General features: G+C 45.1%; 1 protein-coding gene across 2 annotated transcripts; it reads right to left on the bottom strand.

Moving 5' to 3' along the window:
• Positions 1-234: 234 nt before the first annotated feature.
• midn (midnolin) lies at positions 235-24,666 on the bottom strand. 2 transcript variants are annotated; one of them, XM_089000460.1, is made up of 8 exons: positions 24,206-24,666; positions 22,679-22,910; positions 20,602-20,689; positions 20,432-20,494; positions 9,060-9,584; positions 8,507-8,630; positions 8,073-8,396; positions 235-2,540 (listed from the first exon to the last, which is right to left on the bottom strand). In XM_089000460.1, the coding sequence occupies exons 2-8, from the start codon at positions 22,900-22,902 to the stop codon at positions 2,278-2,280; spliced, it is 1,611 nt and encodes a 536-aa protein (XP_088856586.1). In that variant the 5' UTR covers positions 22,903-22,910; positions 24,206-24,666; the 3' UTR covers positions 235-2,277. The 2 variants fall into 2 exon arrangements, with proteins under 2 accessions (XP_088856586.1, XP_088856587.1); XM_089000461.1 differs by having other exon boundaries at positions 20,602-20,686.
• Between the last annotated feature and the right edge of the window lie 801 nt (positions 24,667-25,467).

Here is a 25,467-nt window from a genome sequence, read left to right as displayed (position 1 = left end):
AGGTGGAAAATGTTATCTTTTGTGTGGCGATTATGTTTTGAAACAAAAGAGATACGGAAAAGGAGGCAGAAAAACACCCGCTTTTAAATGCAGCGTAAAACGCTGCAGTCCATGCCCAATACTACCTCAAAAAACAGAAAAATTGCCGGATCAAACATTGTTCCCTCATTTCTTGTCAATCATCGAAGAAAGAGGAAAGGAAAACACTTTTACGGGCAGATACAAGCTCTTGGGTGGAAAATTCGACCTTGCGGCCCCTTTGCGGCATATGTGCCTTTAATACAGAAGGGTTCTCAAAACACATTTTTACATGCAGCGTAAAATGGGCTACACAGTTGCTGTTACTACTTCAGGGACACCAAAAAGCGCAAATGGTTGGGTCTGACTTTGTACCCCCATTCCGTGTCGTTTCAAAAGAACAGCAGCACAGAAAGGTGGCGGACAAACAAGGGATCTCACAGGAAGTGCAGAAGGGGTTGTGAAAGTGGTGACAAATTGATCGTTGCAAAACAATCATCAAATAAACATTCCCTTCCCCATTGTCCCCAATTTCTTCGTGAAAGGTAAGGCCACTTAACAAAAAGATGAGTTTCACCCCCCCCCCCCCCCCCCTCCAAAAAAAAAATTGTAATCTCTCACTGCAAGCTCTTTGGAGTGCAATCGTGACAGGGCGCTCGTAGTTCGGACAAAGTTGCGTGGAAAAACTTCCGCTGGTTCCTCGAGTTTCTGTGAGTGTGTCTCTACGTGATCCTCTGTCTCCTGGCGTGAAAGGGGAATGTAGGGGGGGGGGGGGAGTTGCAGTTTTTAGTTTGGGATCTTGTAGGGAGAGAATTGGCTCCAACTTCATTGTCACACAACAGGAATGTTCAGTGGAGGGCACACTTAACTTCATCTGTTCTGGTTTCTTGTTAATACTTTCATAGGATGTTTTCTTTTTTTTATCTCCCCCAAACATACACAAGTAAAAATGACAAAAACCTTAACAACAGCAGCACATTTGTAAAAATTTTCACCAGAAATTCATGCGCGTGAACCTCTACCTCTGCTCTTCTTGTTCCATTTCATCACCACGGCATCCGCATGCACAAAAACTCTTCCTGACGTTTTTTTCATGTTTTCGATTTTTTTTGTCAAGGGTTTAGCAGCAAAACTGTGTGTGATATGTTCATAGATGTCCTGGTGGAGGCACTAGGTAACACACAAATCACACTTCCACCCACACTTTGCCAATAAAAACAGAATTGTGAGGATGACTCCATATGGTTGAGTGGAGGGGAAATCATTCGCCAAAATTGGGAGAAGACGACAAACATGGGTGGGGCCAGTAACATACACCCTAATAAAACTTTGCCAATCGCCACATTTATATGTACACAGTCAACTTGGGTTGGGAGTTGCGTGTCGTTATAACGCCATGAACCACAAAAATGAATGAACAATTGAGTGGAGGTTTATTGGTAGTCAACCACAAAGCCACGAAGGGCTGCTGCTTTTGGAAAACAGCAAGGTAGGAATAGAAATAGAAAATAGATTTGTTTTTCTTTTTTTCTTTCTTAAATGTCATCATTTGCTTTTGTAAAGATTTTTTAAATCACTTTTCTGTTCATCCTTTTACCACTCCAATCACTGAGGTTGACATCAATACTTCCATCTTATTTCTGCACGAGTTAGAAATCAAAAATCCCATGCAAATCGCCGTTTTAAACTGTTCGGTGAAAACCTGAATTCTTTGTGAAACAATGCTACATCTTCTTTTTCTGCTTTATAAAATAGTATGTTTAAAAAAAAAAACAGAGCGAAACAAAACAAAGGACAAAACAAAACATTGAACCAGCCTATAACAGGTCAGAAGCGGACTGTTCGAGTGAGTTTGAAGATCAGTGATGAATGCCCGTCGCAATATTCCAAAGAGTTTGGCAGTTTTGCCATTTGGGGAAGAGGGATTGGGGGTTGTGAGAGAGAACACCGAGGCATCTGGTGCTCGTGTCCTGTTGGAGAAGTCCACTTGGCGCTCTTATTCACTGTCCAGAGTGCGCCATAATTTCACTCACACATGAAAACGTTAAGAAAAAAATAGATATATATATATACCACCACCACCCACGAAATTCTGCTTTGCTCAATTTCAGCGTTTCATCTTGAGTCAAAATCCAAGCATCAGATAAAGTCACGTTGCAGCAAAGTATGATGGGACTAAAGTGTGCAAGGAAGGGGCTTTCCTATCAAGTTGCCAGTGGCAAACGCCTCAAAACTTTGCTCAGCGCGTCCTTCCTCCTTTCAGGCCATGACGAACTCAGACTTCAAGTCGGCCTTGACGTCAGGCTTCCACACGGAGTCGTCAAAGTCCAGGTCCAGGGATCCCTCGCTGGACATGCTGCTGTTGCTGTTGCTGCGACCAGCCTTGCGGTTAGGCAGCCAGTGGTAGGGGCCCCGCTGGTCCCGCCGGGCCTTCCGGCGCAGGCGTTTCTGCTGCATCAGCAGCTGCAGACGCTCCACCTTGCAGCGGGTGGCGCGGTTTTCCGTCTGCCGGACTCGGTCGCCTGGGTCGGCAGAAAACAAGACAAAGTCAGCCTCGAAAATTCACACATGGTTAAAATGCACATCAAAAATATCCATAGCTGTCTGTGTCTTTGTGTTGTCATATTATTGTCATTTAGTGTTTTTGGTTCTTTTGACTTTAAGATGGCGCCGCAAGAGTGGCTGCCTTTCCAGCAGCTCCTGTATTTTGATTTTCTACTTCTTTCCTTCCGTTCATAACTTTGCTGCTGTGAAATGGAAATTTCTCTATTACAAGACTAACAAAAGTGAATCCAATATTGGATTTTGTTTACTAGTCCGGTTGCACATTCTTGTTCTTGGGGAGAAGAATGGAATCGTATTAATCCTCAGCAAGGGTGCTCAGTGCATTTAAGCCACACATTTAAAACCAAAAAGGCAAAGGAAAGACAGAAAAAAGAAATATAAAAAGTTTGTCACAAAAGGGTTTGGAATGGTAACAGTGAAATTTACTGCACTTTAGTTTGAGCGTAAACTAAACACTGATAAGACCAAAAATGTCGTGAAACTGTCAAAAACGTCACTTTTGCAAGTTACACAAAAAGGACTTTGAAAAAAGGACAAGATACATATGTCATATTTTGAATATAAAAAGGAGTATAAACTGAAAATTAAAAATCAAATCCTATCAGTGCATGAGTGAATTGAATCAGTTTGTGTCTCATAAATAAACACACACACACACACACACACACCCACGCACACACTCGCAAGGAAGGTTCATGTAACCACAATCTATTAGTCAGTTCCATTAGTGTCTGTCTGGGAATTAAATAATGAAATAACGGGCTCCCATGTCGATAAAGCAAAGCGGGGCAGCCCATCGCCTAGATGTGGCTACGATCCGGCATCACGTATTCCCATGCATGCATGCACCCACATACACACACACAAAAAGCAACAGCCGCAGTAGCTTTTAACATGGATCGATGGCAAATTAAAAAGACCTATTGATTAAACCTTAGCTCTAGTGCAGCCATCCATCTCAGGCGCAGGACAACACTATTGGCTTTCAATAGAAAATGCAAGCGAATGGAAATTGTACTCTGTGAGAGAGTGCGAGGGAGAAAGGGAGATTGGGTTTTTCTTCTGTTTTTTTCTTCCTTTATGGCTTCCTACTCTCAGCTCATTGACCCAGAGCCCCACCACCTCCTCCCCATCACACCACCTCCCTCTTCATCTCTACCCTGGTCCCAACGCCCCCTTTGCCTCCCCAGGGATGTTGCTAGGTGGGGCAGTGTGAGGAAGGGCACTGAGAGGGGAGGGTGAAGAAATTCCTCCCCCAGGGGCAGACAGAGCGTGGAAGGAGGGCGGAGGGTAACGGATCAGCCATTGGTGGCAGTTTTTCTAATCGATTAAAACCTCCTTTGCTCAGCCTCCATTGGAATGACTTGTAAACCCCATGTGGGCTTCATTTGCCTCCGCCCTGAGCGTTTTTTCTCTGCCTCTGTCTATACGAGCCACAATGAAGAGGAAATCTGCTGGCATTGGATGCTAAAGATCAGCAAGGATGTTAAAATGACATCAGTAAGAAAAAGAGCACCAGGGTTCTTTGATTCAAACTGGTGTTCTTCTAGCCCAGCTCCATTAACTTCAATCAATTTTGAGGATGAAAACAGGTTTCCTCTCATATATTGGACCACCCTATAGTCATACCCCAATACATTGAAGCATAGTTTTCATTCCCTCTGCGATCGTCCCGCTTCCTACTTATGTGAAAAAATGGCAAGCACTTTCAATTCTACTTTCTTTTTTAAAAAGCATTTGTGAATACAACAAACAGTATAAAAGGCTGTTTGATGATGATGCTGTAGGAGGTCTATGGCCTTTTCTTGGCAAGAGGTATGGGAATGTGCTTGGAGCACCATCAAAATGAGTGCGAGTGTGTGTTTGCATGCAGGCTCGATTGTGTGAGAGGGGGGGGGAGGAGAGAGAGAGAGAGAGAGAGAGAGAGAGAGAGAGAGAGAGAGAGAGAGAGAGAGAGAGAGAGAGAGAGAGAGAGAGAGAGAGAGAGAGAGAGAGAGAGAGAGAGCATTCATCAGCGTCACTCCCGGAGCTCCGGACACAGCTGGCCACAGGGATCTCCACTCTATGTTTATGACAGTGGGGCTATTATTAGGGCTGGCTACACACACACTCGTACATTCATGTTGGCTGGCTCAGAGCCTGATTGTAGAGTTTTGACGTGAGCACAATAACCTTGGAGGAACCAAAGAGAAGTAGGAAGCGAATGGGAGAGACAAACAATCCCATTTTGTCCCCTCATGCTTTGATAGAAGCTCAGCCCGGAAGCAAGACCAAAGGCTGAGATGGGGAGAGGACGAAGGTGCAGGGTATGAGAAAATATAATGGGGTGAAGTAGACTGGACATAAGGGTGAAAAAAAATGGAAGTTTCTCTGATAGACCTTCTATTGAAAAGATTTATTTGAGGCGGGGTTAGAATTTCTTTGCTTGAACATGACATGATCTCACACACAAAGACAAAGGGAAAACTAACAAACTATTTGCTAGGAGCACATCCATTGAAGACAAGAGAGTTCAATAAGGTCTTTGTCTTTCAGGGTCAGAAGTTGTCCAATTCCCAGACACAATTCCGCGCCTGCCATAGATAAGGTGGGGCAATGCTGCAGTCTGTCGATTGGTCAGCAGAGTGAAGTTAATCAGGAGAGGAATGGGAAGCTCACAGATACAGTATGTTGGATCTCCTCCATTGCTGTTGTCCTTTAGTTTTACAGCGTTCTCTTATTTTGTGGAAAGTGTTGGCATGTTACACGGAGGGTAGTATGAAGATACTATCTGAAGCCCAGATCTGTCGGATTGACTGTTCTGTAAAAATTGAGCTGTTCTGCTCCCGAGAAGGAAAGCTTCGACATGATGGGTTGATTTGTTTTGGTTAACAAGACCAAACAAAGCTGCATTCAATTGAAGTGACTGTAAGAGCTATTACGTCTGTAAATTGTCCATCATTAGTTCTTGCCCACCAAATATGCATGTTGTAACAGAGAATGAGAGGCCACTGGCAGCCCGCGCTCTTCAACGACGCTTTAGACTTTATTCGCGTCATCCTTTTTTCTCTGACGACAATGTAAGAGCTCCTGATGTACTTGATTAGCTTTTCGCTCGATAGCCCTGCGCTGTACTGCGTCACCGGTCGCTAAGCCGTCGCCGCCACACATGTGAGCAGCATCTTAGCGACAGATAACGGGTGCGACGTATTCAGTCCAAGCCGGTTGGAGCTTAAACGCAAAGAGGCAGAGATCTCCATTTTTTCCTCACCCGCCCTTCTCGTCTGGCTTCCACGGGACGCTAACGTGACCTGACAAATCTAAAGGGGAGAAGTGGGGGTGAAGAGATCCGGACAGGGGGGGGGGGGGTCGCAGGAGCTTTCAGCTCTATTCTGTGGGCCTATGTTGAACCAAGGCAGCTGGGGTGGGAGAAGGACTAAAAGGCAGCACTATAATCCCAAAGCCCTCCCTTCCTCTACTCCACAATGGCCGAGGCCAGTGCCCTGTATGCACCCCCTGTTCCTGGCCCCTCCACAATGGCTTTGGCTGGGCAGGGGGGCTGAAGGGAGGTCCACGCTCCCCAGTTATGGAATTTATCTAACAATCAGCCTGCCAGGCAATGAGTTCAGAGCTGAAAAAAAATCTTCAAACTCAGCAACTTCTTTCACCGGAGCCACGAAAGCAAACTTTTTAACCAGGCGTTTGAGGCCAAGCATGTCAAGCTCTTTTATTCACGCTTGTCTTATCCTTCCCGCATGTGAACTTGCAGTGGAAAAGGGTAAAGGCTCTCTGAAGGGAACCCAGCTATGTGACATTTTCAAGAGGCTGTCTCGAGTTAAAGTGTGGACACATACTGAAGAGGACGTCACAGACTGGTTAGTCCTGCAAATGAATGAAGACAGGCTTCTGTGAAGTCGAATTAAGCTGCAGTGTTAAGTCCAGTAAGTCATCAGTCAGGTGGCGGCAGATAAGGCCGCCTGAGCATGCTAAAACATTGGCTTCCGCGGAACGCCAGGCGGAACAGGATGCAAGCAACCACAAAGAGGCCAGGGGTCATTGTATCAGTGATCCACACTGGGTTTGATTAAACTGGTTTCTCATTCATATCAGTTCCCAGAAGTTTCGATGGTGAGCAGGAAGTTGGGGCAAGGACCGTAAAGTCAAAACAGGGGAACCAGACAAGCTTTTCTTTCACTAATTATTTTTGTTTTTCCTCCACTGGAAGCCACTTGTAAATTGGTGGGCAGTTGGCTAGCTAATGGACAGGATTTAACACCCGGACAAAGACTGACAGTTTAGTGTTGTGATTTTAACTACCACCCGGGTGCTGAAGTTCAGAATAAATCTATTTAAAGGCCAAATGAACACAGAGAATGTACAGTATTGATGCACAACACAGGCAGGGAAAATGAAGCAGGGGAGGCTGAATAGGAGGAAGATGGACAGACGGATTTTACAGGCGAGGCTGTTTTTGGACTGCAAATAGGGGGGTTGGGGGCAGTGCGTGGGCGCTGGAGTGCAGATGTACAGACAGGACAAGGGGAGGCTGGGAGTAAGAGGGGTGGAGGCAGTGAGGGAAAGGTCTTTCCTAAGTTATGAAAATAAGCCTGTGTTTTTCCAACTGTTCAGTGGACACTTGTGAGGGCATTGGGGTTGATACAGGGGATGCTGGACTGACTATATATTCTGGGTCAGTCAGTTGCTAAAACTGAACCTCTATTCTGCTCACGCCAAAGCAAAACATTAAACAAGATTCACTGCGTCTCAAGACTGAACCCAGCGGTCAACTTCACCAAACTCCAATTTCCCCGACAGGAGATAAGGAGGCCCCACAAGACAATGCTGTTTTTTTCTTAGTGTAACCTTACAACACAGCTCGATGTTATCTGTGGTGGACATCTGTCTGACAATCCAAATCTGGTTTCTTTGTCCGGAAAGCTGCTTTAAAAGTGTCGTCTGAAATCCAGCACCTGCACTAGCCTTGCCCTTGGGCATGGGTATGTCCGATGTTCAGTCCATACTAGTCCTGACCTGTACACATCCTTGTTGTCTTAAAGCAGTCGAAGCCTAATCTACTTTAAACATAAGTTTGCCCGGGGTAGCTGCATGACAAGTGATGCCTAACTGAAAAAGTGTCAAGGGGCTTGCAGTGGATTGCATGTGTGAGCAAAGTAACTTCTTTCCTTCAATATTTCATCAAGTGGCTAAATCTACTTTCTAGGTTTTATAATTATACTGTCTTATCGATGCACTTCTTCCCTTCCATATTTCATTCAATCAACTTTCTAGGTTATATAATTCTACTTTGTCTTTCTACTTTGTCTAATCGATGCAAAAATAAATAAAAGCTGATGATCAAGAAAATGATGAACTGGAAAAGAACACATATTTTTTCAAGGCAGAAGCAGGAACATATGTGTCTTGAGTACTTCAAAAGGTTGCACAGGGAATTTATGCGCCTGTTTGTGTGCCTGTGATTCTGTGTCATGCTTTCATGTGCAGTCACTCACCAGGGGGCTTGCACATGCGGATCTGGCTCTGGCACTGCACCAGCGGATGAAGTGTCGGCGGAGGGCTGCTGGGGTTGCCGGCGGGCACCGAGGTAGCTTTGGCTGAGAGTCCCGTTGTGCCGACGACTGGGGGAGAGGGAGGCGGCGACGGGGACGGCGAGCTGGGCGTGACGCACTGGGTTTGGCAGCGGAGTTGAGTGAGGGAAGGCGGCATGCCCTGGTAATGACGTGTGGCGCTCAGGAGGTCGTTGAGAATCTGAAGGATGGTACCGATATCTCGTCTGGGACGCCCATTGCTGTCCTGGCAGTTCGGGTGCAAAGTGCCTGAGAAGAGAGGGGACAAGAGTATTGCAGCACATTCTAAATATAGCACTGCTGGAACACTCAAGTGGAGAGAGTGCATGTTTACTGCGAAGAGCATCAATAAATCTCACCTGAAAAGGTCCCTGAAAAGACTCCAGGAGCATGGTTCACAAAGCTCTCAATGATGGCACCAGGTTTGCGGGAGCGTGCTGATGAACTCGTGCCACTAGTGGGGCTGTTGGAGCTGCAGCTAGCCTGGAACAAGAAAAAGTGAGTGTGGTGAGTCTATCTTCATTTGTAAAACAGTGGAGAAAAGATTTGGCGTAACCCGTACTTAGTGATATTTATATCATGATCAACAATGACTAGAAATCTACATGAAAAGCAATAGGATATGCAGTTCAGACTAGGCACCAAATGACAAGGCATTAAGTGACCACACAGGCCAAATTTGGCAACTTCAGCAACTAATTGGATATCCGAGAGTGAAAGTCAAACCGCTGGGACTTTAGTTACTCCCAACCAGATCTGGATTTCTAGTGTAGGGAAACAGAATTCCCGCAGCGGAGCTGTAGAGCTGTTGGGATGTTTTCGTTAACTTTTCTGAAAAGCTATTCTTCCAGGCAAAATACAAACTGTGTTGGCTACGTTATGGACAGCCAATAAGATGAGTTGTAGGCTTACCTCAGGGCACAAAACAGGGGCTACAGGGCTGGCCTGGCCCATGTTGTGGCTGGCCTGGCCTGAAGAATGCTGGTGGTAGTGGTGGTGGTCTCGCAGGTGATGGGGAGGAGACCGCAACAGACTCCCAGGGACATGTGACGCGCGAGTAGAGCGAGCGGGAGGGGGAGTGGTGGCTGGGCTGCAGTGGGGAACGGATGATGGTGACTGATGGTACATGGGGGTCAGGGACTGTTGGTGTGTAGAGGGAAGAGGAAACGTTGTAGAAGAGGATGTAGAGGGGCCTGGTTGAGGCAAGTTGGGGCTGTGTGGATGATGAGGGAGATAAGAGTGTGGTTGAGGGACACAAGGCTGTCCTGTAGGCTGGCCCATGGTGGCATCCGAGTTGCTGCGGGTGATAATGTGCCTGTGCTGGAGCTGCGGCCCACCCGACTGCTGTGCTGCCAGCTGGAGCTGAACGAACATCATGTGATCGCCCACACGGAGTGCCAGCGTGAGGGGAGAGCGACCAGACAGGAAGTCGCTGACCTGTAAATAGGGAGAAAAAAAAAATCATACATAGCCAATGCGCCGGTTTGCTACAGAGTTATGGAGTGAACAATAAAAGCTTCACTTGTCATCAGGGGATGCCAAAACATTTAACGAAATTGACATATTTTGACCTCCTACACCATCGTCCATAACCTGATATTCGTTGGTTGTCAATACGCTGGACAGAAACTCAAGTGATGGTAGGCCAATCACTTATTTTGCCACTCCACTAAATGACAAGATTCAAAGTGATTCTGCCAAAATTGTAATATACCCATCCTTGTCCCTTACCCCCCCCTCAAAGTTAATCATCACGAGAATGTCTCTTCCCAACAACTTTATTGTGATGAATACAGCCTTATTTGGGGATTCAAGAGTGAACGGTTGCAGTCCAAAAAAAAAAACAGAGAAGCTCCCCTGTGCGTTGACTTCCTCTTCTGTCAATGAACAGTGGACAACCGTTGAAGCACAAACAACAGAGCTTTGAGCTCCCTACTCTCATGGAGACACAGAAGCACCACATTCGCCCAATGCTGCAATCAATCACCATTCAGTAACACTTGCCTATTTACATTTGCTGGATGAGACCGACTGTTTGAAAACACACACACAGAGGCCACTCTCTCTGCCCTTGGGCTTCTTAGTCAGCAGTGTCATTCAGTGTTGGGACAAAAGCCACACTTCTCTCTGGCTTAGGGACTGAAAAATCAGTCCTACATCCAGGAAATAAACACCACTCGCATCATCAGAATCAGAATCATCTTTATTGCCAAGTATGTAGAACACACAAGGAATTTGTTTCCGGTAGAACACGCTGCACTAGTATCGTCGTCAAAAAAACTGCTAAGTGGCACTATACAGTTCCATTTTGGCTACTGTTGAAAGAGTTCAAAGAATTCAAAGATTTAATGGCTTGGGGGAAGAAGCTGTTTAAATGTCTGCTGGATTTGGTTTGCATATGCATAGAATGAACAATTGTCAGTGGCGGATCTGGAAGGGATGCCCATTTTTGGAGCTGTCACAAGAGCAATTTAGGCCAAATGGTTGTGTGTGTACAAGGGGATTGACCAACCCATACGTAGACCGGATGGACACACAATAATCCCACACAGACATAGCCGACTTTTCACAATTTGGCTCGAGGATTGACATTGAAAGACTTGAGTCGTTCTAGCCTTTGCCTTCATGTGACTTTGTTGCATCTTTTTGTTGAAACCAGCGTATATGCTATTGTGTTTTATTCTGAGAGTCACTCAGAGAGCACAAAGCATTCCTAGCTTCTGCAAGCCTAAACAGCCGCAAATGGATAATGACGTGACTGTCCAACAAGCTTCAACATCAGAAACTACCCACAAACTTTGACTCACCAGAGGGAGGTTTGGTAGGGTAGTATGAGAGGGCATTAGCAGAAAACCATGGAGATGGGTGAAAATGTAGAGACAACATTAACGGAGAGGAGTGTAGAGTCCACAAAATCTGAAACAAGCCAAGTCTTTCTTTCCTACCAAGTATCTGTGTTGCGTTTATGGCAAAAGCACAGATAGTGGTAAAGTCAGACAGTCCATTTTCAGAAAGGTGGAATGAAGGTGTGAAGTTCAACACCAGATATTGATGACATGAAATAAATTGATTCCCTGCAAGAAACAAACCACCTGAGATTTATTTCTTGGTTTGATTGTGCACGAAAAGCAAAAGCAGATAAATGGTGACTCTTCCGACACTGCTCCCATGCGTCAATTGTGAGGTCTGTGAAAAAGGGTTGGAGAAAAAAAAGCTGATATGTCAATCTGTCAAGACTTTTGGGTGTGCTCTTGAGATGTTGGCCGGCGGTTAACCCTGTGAATCAGCAGGCTCTGCCCTCAACCACTCCTTTCTCCTCAAAGCTGCTTATTTATTTCTCCATCGACCCTCGCCTCCCTATATGGCCAGGGTGACCTTTGGATGTTGGTATTGACATTGGTGTGTGACAAAAAAAGGTGTGTGAGAAGGCAGGTGAAAGGACAAAGATGAGCTAACGACTGCATTACTCATCGTTAAGTACAAGGAACGTTGATTACAATCAGCATACGAGGGAGACTTTGCGATGAATACAAACTCAGAACTTTGGGAGTGTAAACGCGACCTATTAAGGTCTTATTGATACAGTCCACACCCACTAAGATGACACTGTTGTGGTAAAACGACAAACCCAGCAGGCCTGAGGCTGGGTGTGAAAGCAAGGTTGGGCACCACCACATGAGAAAGTGCAATTCCAGACGTGTGTGTGGAGTGTGTGTGTATGCGTGCGTGTGTGTGTGTGTGTGTGTGTGTGTGTGTGTGTGTGTGTGTGTGTGTGTGTGTGTGTGTGTGTGTGTGTGTGTGTGTGTGTGTGTGTGCCGTGGTCTGACTGGCAGCTGTCAAGAGAATGAGTTTTGCTGGCCCAAAAAAAAAACAATTACACAAGACCTAGGGAGTGGAATGGGGGATGAGGAGGGTGTGGTCATGTTTTTGTTTGGTTGGAGGGAGGATGGAAGAGGTCTTTTAGTAGTCTCTCTCTTCCTGTCAATTCGAGAGAAAAAATTAAGTGAGAAACAACATTTGACATATGACCACAGCAACTCGGTTCCATCCAGATCACAGCAAAATTCCGTGAGTTCTCATCAGATCAGCCTTTAATTGGATGTATGACATTGTTAAATTGTATTCTCTTGAATCAGGAAGAAATTCAATGTCTGTATTTTGTACGAGTTGAATCAATAACTGCCAAGTAAACATTTGAATGTTTCTGGAAGGTTTCCCATATTTTATACAATGCATAGCAGGCCAATTGTCAGGGAGCTTGCTTTCAAAACAAACACTGGTTACTTTAACCATCCATAATTATCCCAGTGGCAATTTCTTAAAAAGGTCTGCACATTTAACCTAATATTACTATGCACCCGAAAGAAGTTATGCAGATGCCACAAAGGAACTTTTAGTTGTCTGTGCCCTTCACAACTTGGTCATGGTCTGAATTCCGTAGGTGCCCTTGTTCTGTCTAAAAATGACATTTGTCTGACAGACCGCACACACAGCATTAATTCAAGAGGTATTCAAAATTGCCACTGAGTATTTTTTTACCTCCTACAGTGACTATTATTTGTCACTGCTGACTCATATGGCCAATTTGTTCACTCACACTTGCAAATAAAAACGTTTGCAAACTGCCACGTCTGACACACAAAAGGATCTCAAGTCATCCAAAGAACATGCTTGCCCCACCACAACCTCGTCTTCGGACGAAACAAAATTAAACGGCAAAATAAGCTCATTCATAAATAATAGAGCAAATACTAACAATGATTATTTTTAACAAATGACAAACAGGCACATGCAGCAGCTTCGTGGTCTGGGGTGTGGCAGGTGTGGATTATGAGCATGTGTGTGTGTGTGGAAAAGATGCCGAGTGGAACACCTGAAATGGGGCCCTGTTTCCTGACAGATAGGCGTGGGGGTTGCGGGATGAGCATACTCTGTTTGCCAGCGGCCACATTGGTGAGAACAATCGTGTCGCAACAAGCCCCTTCCAAACGGCTAAAGATTTCATGAGGGAAGCAAGGGGAGGGTGTTATGTGCCATACGAATATGAGGCGGGAGGTGGAGGAGGAGTTTATGAGTGCTGTCGAGCTGGCTAATGAATGATTCCCAGAGGTCTAAGCTACAGCGGCTCAGCTCAGCTCCTGGCCAAACATGCCTGTCTGCTCTCAGGAGCCCGGCCAAGAGAGACCCAATGCGGCTGGCTAGCATTGACGTCAGGACAGCGCTTTTGGAACATCACAGGCAAACAAAAGAGAGGCTTCGAGGCATGTATGAAACCCTCCGCCTCTTTTTCCTCCTCCTTCTCTGTGCAACCTTCATTTCCCCCCACCGGTGTTCCTTGCAGCACACTTGAATTCCAAAGCTTTACAAAAGCGACCTCTGTAGTGGTTTGTGATGAGAGACTCAAGAAAAAGCAGAGCGGAGGGGCCCCACTTGGAGCCAGCCTCGCATTGTTCCTTTTCACGTGCAGCGCCTACGTGTTATGCAAAGGGAAGAGCAAGGTGTGTATTTGGCGAAGATGGCACATGCGTGATGAGCCCGAGCTGGGTGGTGTTAATGAAGAAGCCGTGCTCTCTCTAAATACCACGGTGTTGTCAGATTAGGGTGCTAGTATTTTGTTTCGTAGGAGGCTGTGGTTGCCATGCAGGGACGGCGGGGGGGAAGAGCTTGATAAGGAAGGGGCAGTGAGGGAAGGAGGAGGCACTGTGAGAAGATGGCGAGAGAAGGGGTGATGGCGGATGCGGGCGGTGGGGGCAGGGTGTCATGGAGTATTGGTGGGGAAGGTGGGTGGTGGTGGTTGCAGTGATGGTGGGTGATGAAATATTCAGTGAGGATATGCCTCTGGCTCCTTCCCTCTTTTTTTCTTTCTGCATCTCTGGTTGACAGTTTTGTTTATTGGGGTCCCTGTGGTTCAAGGAACTCATTTGCAGTCGTTCTTCCTTTGCACACTAAGCGAAGTACGGGAAGTGGAGATAAGGAAGGAAGGGGGGTGAGGAACAGAAAGAAGATGGAGGGAGCTGGCAGCGCCTAGCTGACATTCATGAACAACTGAGCAGCTTTGTGCTGGGGAAAAGAGAATCGAGGCTTGGAGGGGGGGATAGGAGGGTGGAAAGAGAAGAGGAGGGGGCAAGCCCTCTCCTGCAGCCATATTCTGGTTGGGATGAAGCTGCTCACCTGTCAAAGTCATTTTTATTAACCGGCCTATCGACTGACATGGTTTGATCGCACCAGGATGCTATTGACAGTCTTTGTGCAGACACGTACCAGCTAAAGATGCAATAATATGCTTATAAATGAGGATGGTAAGGTACGGGTGTGAGGGGGTGGAGATCAATGACTAGCATCATGGCCTAAATCCTGAAAGCAGCCAGGGGCTATTCAAAGACGCCATTAGGGGTACTGGCATGAGTAATACTACCTAAAATGAAACGGAGATGGGAAGGAAATAGCATTCATAACGATGAATTAAGTTCCCACTAAAGCCACCCCTTGTAGTCACAGCTCAAGCCACGCAGAAATTAGAGCGGTCTCAATATAACAAGACTGGATGCCATTGGGTGGCACAGTTATGACGAATGGAGGATATGTTTACATAACAACAAGCCAGTAAGATCTAATATGTGTACTGGAAAATGTTGTGAACACGGGACGACAATTTGAAAAAAACGTCTACATGCACTTTGAAAAACGTGATTGAAAATATGGATTTCATTGGAATGCCAATGTTGCTAAATAATGACAAAGAATAACTGCTTCTACAAGCACTCCATCAGGCCAATATGGTTTAGAATGTCATTCAAACACATTCCCAGATTGAACACTCAACAAACATTTCCTAATCCGATTTTCAGTCGATCTTCAAATGCTGCTAAAATAGTATTTCATTTCTTTTATTTATTTTTTTTTTTTGGGGGGGGGTATCTCATGAATTTCCCAAGTCAAAAAGTACAATCTAATTGACCTCATTAGTCAAAGTCAGCTTTATTGTCAAATATGCTAATATGCATGCCATACAGCGGAGATGAAATCACTGTCCTTTCGGACCCAGCGTGCATGGCACAGATAATGACTTTGACAAACATAATAAACACGAAAACGGCAATTTACCGGGAGAGAGAGGAGCCACTGCGTGTTCACGGGCCACCATCTTGGGAAAAAAAACTAAATAACAAATAATATGACACGGTAGGGGGCGGCCCGGTAGTCGAGTGGCTAGCACACCGGCCTCACAGTGGAGAGGTCGCCGGTTCGCGTCCCGGTCCGGCCTCCCTGTGTGGATCCTGCATGCTCTCCCCGGACCCGCGTGGGCCCTCTCCGGGCCCTCCGGCTTCCTCCCACACTCCAAAAACATGCATGGCAGGCAGATTGACCACTCCAAATTGTCCCTAGGTGTGAGAGTGACTGTTGTACGTCCTTGTGTGCCCTGCGATTGGCTGGCAACCAACTCAGGGTGTCCCCCGCCTCGTGCCCGAAGACAGCTGAGATAGGCTCCAGCACCCCCGCGACCCTAATGATGAATAAGCGGTACGGAAAATGGATGGATGGATGACACGGGAGTGGCCATCATGTGTACGATTTTCCTGTCTCCGTGTGCCCACTCGGCAGCCCGACCGGTCACGACGTCTGCTCCTTGAATCACAAAAGCTCGGCGTCTCCAGGGGAAGTACGAAAACAACAGCGGTCACGACTCATACAGATGGGAGAAATTGTTCTTGCCGCCTTGCGCCGGAGCAAATGAAAGAGGCGGACATTAAAAATGGACGATGCACAAAGAACAAAATCCCCTGCAAACACACCTTGACTACCCCACAACACCCACCACCCACCCCACGTTCTCCTGCCATGCATTGATACATCACAAAGGGGATTACACAGGTGCACAAAAGGCTGTGTGATCATCTTATTAACGCCTTTTTCATGCTTGTCGGCGCAAAGGGGTCTCGCCATTATTGGAGCATTGTCTTTTATCTCAATTTTTAGTCCATGTGTTTTGATAACATAAAAGGGGCAAATTAACATTCGTGAAAGAGAAAACAACTCCTTTCAGATGCACACGAGAACAAAAAAGACATGCATTTCAAATGATGAGCCATTCTACGGCTGGCTTGGTAAGTCTATATATTAAAATCCAATTTTAATGATTGCCAGTGGTGTAAATGCAGCTGATCAACGATCATCCCAAAAATGTGCAAGAGTGGAAAAGGAACCATATATAAACCTTGCAAGGAAATGTAATAATATATTATAAAATGAGCATTTCATTTTGGAAGATCCCCACACTTAGAGTTCATTCGTGTTTTGGGCGATAATTTACACATTTTCCAATTTAACCTTTCATAAGAGGCAAAGGAAATGAGATCAATGTGCCTCTTCAGACTTTCACATCACACCCATTTGCATCAAGCTCCTCGCAGTCCCAATGGTAAATGAGCATGAGAGGTCACCTCATGTGGAGGAGGAAGTGCACGAGGAGAGCAAGTGTGTATGTTGAGGTGGAGGCTTGGGGGGTATAAAGTGGGTCAGCTATGTAACCGTCCTCCGCGGCGATGCCGGCAATGGCAAGACACTGCCTCCTCCCAAAGCAATATGTTAGCATTCAAGGAAAATTGTCAATTTGCAGCCCATGCACCAAGGCATTGATTGGGGAAGGTGGTGAGGTCATTCTGGATGCGAGAAAATGGAAGCTGACTTAAGAACCCTCCATCAAAACATCATCATTGTGACGGCTTGAAGGGCTTGTCAGTTGTTCAGGTTTGGGTGCTTTAAGACATGAACAAAGAGGTGGTTGCATGAGGGGGAAGGGCAACCGGGGAGATGGGGTGATGCCTGCCTGCCTGGTTGGGTTTGACTCAACATCAATGTGCATTAATGAGCAAATAGTCCCTCGTGTGCTGAGAATGGACACATAAAGCTCCTTTTTTTAAATGCCAAGATCAGTAGAATGAAAGAGGATGTGGCTGCAAACAAATGCCCAAAATTTGCGAAGCTCCTGCTTTCGGCCCTCTTGTTTCATTTTCCTCAAAAGCCTCTCCCAAGTCACAGAGAAGGAGCGGAAAGCCTCTTACATAGATTCTTTGCACGCAGCTGTTCTTCCAGGAAGTGCATATGTAAGACGTAAACACTGAATCGTATAAGGCTGACGAGAGTGGCCCAGCATAGTGGTTGTGGGTTGATGGCCTGTCAGAAGGCAGTGGCTTAATGCCACTTCGATGTCATGCAAAGAGTCTCTATTGAGGTGGCAAGAGCAGGACGTCAAAGCGGGCAGGAATGCCCTTGTCATCACGGTCAAACTGAGGTGGAGCGTGCATTTCATTGATAGCCCCAAACTCATTTCAATAACATCAGGTCTTGTCTTACTGTATATGATCGTAAGATATGGATCTTGAGTTTATAAGGGCACATACACAAACATACACAAGTGCACATACACAAAGACGGAATAAACAATTCACATATACACATTTCACATATACACAAGAGGTGTTTATTTCGGGCCTATTTAGAATGATATCAAATTCAAGTTGAATACATTTTCAGATAACTAAAAGTGTAAAGATATCTAACAAGACCACCACTATTTCTCAAAACGAAGGCTATAGTACATTCAAGTCACAAAACCTTTGTGAAGTAATCAATGTGAAATAAATGACAGATTGAGCACAATTAAGATTGCCATTTTTGCCAATATGTTGGCATATGTGGAGGGATTCGAATCACTTGTGTTGCATGTGTAGGACTAAATTTTCCATAATTCAGGGCACCAAAGCAGACTAGTTCTAGTTTGGGTGACAAAATGACAAAAACATGTACAAGTGTGAGCGAGTGGATGAGGAAGAGAATTAGAACCTGAGCGGAAAAGTAAAAGGGAATAAGAAATGCGCATTAAAGATGCCAAATGAAAAGCCGAAATCATGTCTCCGCCTTTTGTTGCGTACAAGTGTGGATTTACTACAAACACAAGTGCGAGGTCTGGGAGGGTTCAGAGGTTAGTGTCTCAGGCTATACCACAGCTAACGCTCCCCTGGCCCCAACCGAACTCTGCCAAACGCATGAACACATTTCCCCGAGGCTATTTTGGGGTGTGTGTTCGTATCAGTTATCGTGTCAGACACTTTTAAGAGCTAAGTGCATTGATTGATTTTTGATAGGGCCAGCATGAAAGGGGAAGAGGGAGTGGGGGTCGAATGAGAGAAGGCTTTGGTGTTTGTATTTTCCAATCAAATCTCGCCGGGATCAATATCGTCCTGTTCCGCTTCATGAATTATAAAGAGCCATCAATTTCTTTTGAAAAAACAAAAACCTCGCAAAGCAACCAAATGCTTTCATTGCAACCTTTAACCTTGCTATCAGACTGCTGCCATGACCCAGGACTGTTTTAGTTTGGCAATTGGGATGAGAACAGCAATGCTGTAGCATAAGAGGTTCCTGAGGAAAAGACACACCCGGGAACAAACATAAGTTGATGTATGACGTGACCATGAAGATGCAAAAGATAGGCAGGACACCACTGTTTTGAAGTGAAAGTACACATCCACTGACACACACATAAAGTCAGTGGCTTCTTCGCTGCTACGAGTTCAGACGCTCACCGTGGCCAAAAAAGTTCACATCAGGAAGGAAAATAAGGCCAAAATGCCCTGCAAATGTTTCAGGCTTCAAAACAGTTTTGCAGGTTCACAAAAAAATTGTCCTGTACGAGCCAACGTCTACTCTGGTTTTGAAATCAACACAGACGCGTCTGCACAAACCACACAGTTAGACAACACTGCAAAAAGGAAGTCGCTAAGTGCGCTTTGTATGTCGCACGGCCGTCCATGTGCGTGTTTAGCCTCGCCGCCTTGGCGCCTTTCGATAACTAAGATTGGGTCACACACTGACACGGCCTAAAAAGCAGAAGAGCATTTTATTGGAATCCGGAGGAGCAGTTTTGAATAAGGTGGGAGTGTGTTGTGGTCCACCGCTACACAAAATTTTATTAGGATGGTGATGTTCACATGACAATCGGGCACCAGCACACTTTCCGGAAATTTTCTTGCGCATGGGAGCGTTACATGAAAGCATATGACTGAAGGGGTATAAGGGCTGGTTCCACATATAAAGCGCATATGTTACAAGGAGACAGGAGGGTGTTGCTCCCTGTTCCATCGAATCGCATGACGCTCGCTGGGCTTGCTTATGAGGCGTAGATTAAGACAAACGAAAGAGGCTTTGTGCTTGAGAAGCTCATCTGCTCTTTGCAACAGAGCTGGAGTGACTAAGCTATTTGTTCTCACAAACACAGACACAAAACCAACACAGACACAAACTATGGTTTCACATAATCCCTTTTCAGGTATGATTGTCATGGGTGCCCCATTGCGGTGGAGTTGTCTTGATGGGGCAATGAGACCAACGTGACAAGGAAGCGAATCAGGTTTGCGGTGACGTAACGACAAGATATCCATAAGACTGCATGACTCACAATGTCTTCTTTCAGTGCAGACAGCCGCTGTTTTTTGTTCTTTGTGTGTGTGTGAGTGCGTGTGTGGTAGCCCGGTAATGTCGACAGCATTTCTTGGCAACAAGTTTTTTGATTTATGTGCATTGGCTGTAAATTTGTGGTTGGTGAGTATAATTATCATTAGTTAAAGTACATTAAGGGAAGTCCTCAGTTTATGATGTTATTGACATACGACAGTCACAAATGGGACGCAATGAACTCGTTTGCGCAGTGGCGGGAGAAATCTGTCACATGGCACATTCAGTTATTGCGGTTGTGTTTACATTTACAGCCCAGGGGCATATTTCCATCGACGGGTTTACTTGCATTAGTGTAGGTTGACTATGATACGTTCCCACTTGTGTCATCAGTCTCAAGTAGGGAGGACCTGTGTCACAGGTACCTCTTATGTTTCAATTTGGTCAAATCCATATTACTCAGTTATCTATACCATTGGTCTATACGATTTGTGTGGACTACATTTGTTGGTTATTTTTTTTACAAATTATTTTCAGATGTTAAAGGGCTAGAACAAGCATTTTTGGGGACAAATATTTTTGGGGTGGAAAGAAAAGTGTCCATTTTGGTGGTAGGAGCTTCCACCTGACGCCAGTGACATGTTTGTATTAAAGCAACGCATGGAATGTGACATACATCCGTCATCCATTTGCAGTTCACAGAGAAAGGAACTTCCAACACTTAGGGAAATTCCAGATCATTTAAAAGACCGCAATCTTGTGATGTTCGGTACGAAAAGGAAACTAACCAAGATCAAGGTGACAAAGCCATCAAGGAATAAACTTTTTACCTGAGTTTCGGTCAAGCTCTCCAAGGCTTGCATGACTGATTGCTCGGGTCTTGATGCTTGAGACTGTGATGAAGGGGGGTGGGGAACAAGGCAAATGTGTCATTTTAAAAATAATTGAAAAGTCAATCACACATATTGAAACGGTGGAATTCTCGAGAGACTGGCCTCACCATTAATCCTGCTTCGACGGTCGGTACGAGTGTTAACTTGCTCCCATCAGAGACCCCAAGATCCTGGAGTTTGCCCGAACTGAGTCTGCTGCGGGGTTGAAGGAGGAATGAGATAATTAGACATACACACACAGTCCTCTCTGTGGGGGCACGCCGACTTCAAGACTAGTTTGGCAAAAGAGCCGAGGGTGGAGGGAAAGTATTGATCTGGCTGTCATATTTCAATTTCAAGTATAGCGAGGCTCTGACAATTACTCGCAGTGCATATCTGGCGGTGTCTGAGGTTGGATGCTACACTGAGCAGCGCAATTCATGCACCAGTAAGCCGGTAATTGCCCCAAACAGTAAAATAGACCACGTATTGTGAATAAAATAACGATAAACACAAGACATGAATTTGGATCAAAAAGCCTGCTTGGTGATCGATGAAATAACTTCTAGCGCTGCCTTAAAGGTAGCTTTCCTTTAAACGTGACGCAATACACGACTGATACGATGATGCTTAAAATGGACAGTTGCGTGAAAAGCCAGCGTGACCCAAATCTCACCCTGTGCAGAAGAACAAAGACCCCCCGCACTGACTTGCGAGTTGGTTTAGTTACAAGGGCAGGAGGGGATTTAAAAAAAAAGAGGGCAGAGGAAGGTTTTAAAGGGTAATGTGATTACAATAGGCAAGAGTGGGCATAGGCTGAAAAACAATACATACTGTTTGCATCTTCTAAACTTTAGAAGGGAGGGGTTGTGCTTTAGAATCTAAAGCACAAACCCTACCTACTTATTTTTTGAATAAAACCACCGGCGCTTTTGTTAAGCCCTGCTAAACCTGGCCTTCAATCATTCATTCATTCATTCATTCAGCCGCTTGCTAATACTGCAGCGTTCTGGTTTCCCTTCACTTAGAGAGGGATAAAGCCCACTACGCCCAACCTAATGTGCAACCGCAACGGACACACGCAAGAGCATGACTCACCCTTGACATGTAACATGGGATTACACAGGAAAAAAAAATCACAGATGGAAGTATAGAAAACCGGACTTGTGTTAGGTTACTCACATTGACGTGTATATGAGTCACACATGCATGAGCATTATCAATTTATTCTGGCCTCACTGGTGGAAGGTGGGAGAAATTAATCAATGCACCGTCCCATCGATATCATCTCGGTGACCCACTCGTCCTCTGTATAGAATTGAAAAACCATCCCCATAACATTGGCGGCACCTGCACAATCTGTCTTTATGCTCAAATTTGATATGACACATTTAGGAATAGGCCTGATGACTGCGCTGCAATGTAGTCAGTGCTCCTATGATGTCAAAAGGCATCAGGACAATATACACATCCATGAATGCCTCTCGGTAAATATGAGACATCAAGAGGTTGCTTTTGCTCGATGATACTTTACTGTTTAACCTCCCACACTTATTTCGAGGTTCTTGGAATGAACAACACTGAAATTGACTGACGGTGACAAACTAGTGTCAATTTAATAATAATAATAGATTTAATTTACAAGTGCCTTTCAAAACTCTCAAGGACATTTTATAATGCATGGAGCTGGTTGGCAATGAGCCGAAAACTCTTTTGTGAATATTTGGTAAAGTTCATATTCCTTCACAAATCTAGTTGAAGAAAATATTGACCAGTCTAAAATGTTGAAAATAGGTTGTCCTTCTCAACGATGCAATTTTAATGACTGAATCTAAATAAAGTTTTAGGGATCGCCTTAAAACCAGCCATTTTATTGATCTGCGGGTTCCACCTGACGCAAGTGATGTTTTGATGTAGGACTATTACTTTGAGGGGGGAACCTTTTGTTGTTCCGGTTTGAGAGCTCAGATTTTTTTGTAAAATATGATGCAATAGTCAAATGCACGCAATGACATACTGCTTGCATTTGATATTCTAAGGTCACTTCTTTGAACGTTGTCTTTCATGTGAGAATTGCATGGCAAGCCCACAAGCTGCAAGTTCCCCACCCTTAGAGCCACTAGTTCCTCAGACTAAACCAAACGGATTTTCCCTACCAAATCATGTTTTAATCAACCGTACAAAAAAAGAAAATGTTTGACTCACGTCTCTTTGTGCAGCAACGCGAGCCTCTCTTTGGGTACTTTGAGCCGCTGCGAGAGCCTCCTTTTAAGACCGTCCACGGTCTCCTCCTGGGGCAGCGAGAGCTCGAAGCGGGTGCCGGTGGTGGAGTGAATGTGGAGGTTCATGGAGGGCTCGGCGGGGGCGGCCTCGCAGGACGACGAAGCCCCGCGGCTGGTGCAGCTCCGGGCACTGGGATGCTGGTCCATCCGATAACCTGTAGGTCGCGGGGAGGTGGAAGATAAACAGGCGGTGGATGGTGGAGTCGACGAGGGGAAATAAGAATAGGAGGAGGACGTCGAGGAAGCCGATCCGTGGCCTTCGTGTCCCCACAGCTAAATGCTACATGGATGGCTGAATGAACACCACAAAAGGGCAGGCTGATCCAGGCCGAGCAAAAACACGTATATTCCCCTCCGTTTTAAATGTAAGCTTTCAGCTTCGACACGCGGCGGTGAGGCGTCAGGCTTTACTTGTACCCACGCAGGCTCCCGCGGAACATAAGCGACAATAAACGTCGTCTCGCACACAAAAAGTGTCATTAGATCCAGCGTAGGCCAAACCCCCTGCACGGCGGACCAATCATAAACGAGCTCGCCAGGGACGAGCCAATAACAAGGCGAAGTGTACACCCACGTGGAGGGAGAGGGAGTTGAAAGCCATTCATAATAAATGACAGCATCGAAGAAGGGAATGTGGAGCTCGAATTTCATATTGATACCAATGTATTTCTTTTTTTAATGAATTTCCCAGCATCTGATCCAAGCGATAATGTTTACAATTATCTGTGTGTTACTTAAAAAAATACATTTTACGGCATCTCATTCAAACGACCATGTAGACAGTGCTCTATCTTCTGGAGGCATTAACTTGGAATACAAGTCATCCATTTTCTCCGCCATGTGTTGCAATGCAATAGACAAAATGGTATTGACTTTGAAGTGAGTCTATATATGTGCAGCAAGTTTTGTAGGTTGCACGATTTGTATACATGGGGTTCAGCACCCTTTGACGATAAAAGATCTCGACCTCCTCCCAGTGGCCACACAAGGAGACTTTCAAACCAATCCCAGGAACGGACTCAGTTTTCTTTCACAGTGGCATTTAATAAATAGTACGGGATTGTCTATTATTCAAATTGTGAACACAAACCCAATCGTAATTATTTCATATTTAAAATTAACGATAGATAAACGATAGTCTAATATGCTTTATTGTGGTCATGGCCACAGCACGAAAATGAGGTGCCAGTTATCGCTTTAATTCACAAAATCCGATGGGTAATTACATATTTTGTTTTCCAGTAAAAGCCTGACATTCACCATTCGGTCGATATGAGCCGCGTGCTGAAGTAAATCACGTCCAATATAATGTGGCATTCCCTTGACAATATGCTTTATTATTGATCCTTTGTCAGCGATCAATATAACAAGCACCTGCCTTTGTAATGTTTTGGACGGAATAGAAGAGGAATTTTAAGTGCTGTTTATTGAAAGGGTGTACGGTACTTACCGATGACCGTGGCGAGAACCGCGAAGCTCCGCGTGGAAGTAAAAGGTCCAATATGTTCCCCCAGCTTTGGCTTGTATAGTACGAACTCAACAGAACAGCGGCGAATTCCCAAAAGAAAGATGAACGAAATGAAATATCCGCAAGGTGGTCACAAAACCGCTTCCGCCCGTTGCTCCTCAGCAATCCGCTCGCCGGTGATTCTCTCTCGGTCACAAGAACGTTAGCGTGTCGGCGAGTTGCCCCTTAAGGAGACTTTTCTCGGACGTGATGTCACTAATGTGAATTGTTTTAAAGGTAGACTCGTCCCCAAAATGTAAGCGTGGTTTGGTTGTATTTCCGCAGAAGAATGTTCCGAGGCGATAGTGAAACGTTAAAACAAATACTTGACAGGGTCAATCTGAGTTTGAACCACAAAACCGATGAAAGAAACACTTGAGAACCACAGACTTGTTTCCGTACGACCTTAAAAGCAAAAATTAAAACGGAAAAAAATTTAAACGTGTCGGTTTTATAAGTGGGCTGTGACGTCATAGGGGCATGTACCTAACCACGCCCCTAGGTTACAATACATATATACGTACTTGGAAACCAAACGTCACATCCAGGAACCAGGCTTGTATCGGGTGTCTGGAAGTGACACTAAAGTAAAAGTACGAGCATCTTAACAGAAAATAACGCGAAAATAAGTCATACACTGTCATGATGCCAAAATATGGGTTGAGGACTACTCCCTGCAACTCCACTGATTGTACCTATTGTTCTGACTAACGACTGGCGTGATTGCTCCACTTCGACCGGTATCACCTCATCAGTATTACTAATCCTATGTTGCCTAAGCAGGCTATTGTATCAACGATCCAAATTGAACCTCACCCCACCAAACCGGTTTAATGAAGGCTTTAGTTGTTTTATGAAAATCGCTTCTTTTACTCCCCTTTCAAACCAACTATGTTCTTTCGCTAAAATGTTAACCTCATTGTCGTCAAATGAGTGGTTGCTAGCTTTTAGGTGCAAATGTACTGCCGATTGAGGCCCACTAGTATTATGCCTGCGATGTTGATAAAGTCTTTTTTGAGAATTTGTTTAGTTTCCCCTGTCACGGTTTTGCGAGGTGGTGATGGCGGGTTCGGATCCCAAAAAGCAGGCAGGAGGGAGCAGGAGGTTGTTTGACAAATTGTATTAAAATAAAGTCAGCAGGAACAAAATGTAAAACATCAAAATGATCTGAATGGAAAAAATACAAAGTAGCAACAGAAAACCAA

This window comes from Hippocampus bargibanti, linkage group LG07, assembly GCF_051943395.1.
Source record: "Hippocampus bargibanti isolate YZ-2025 linkage group LG07, ASM5194339v1, whole genome shotgun sequence".
Taxonomy (NCBI): domain Eukaryota; kingdom Metazoa; phylum Chordata; class Actinopteri; order Syngnathiformes; family Syngnathidae; genus Hippocampus; species Hippocampus bargibanti.
Note: the sequence above shows the minus strand (reverse complement) of the source record. Positions and strands in the feature narration are given on the sequence as shown.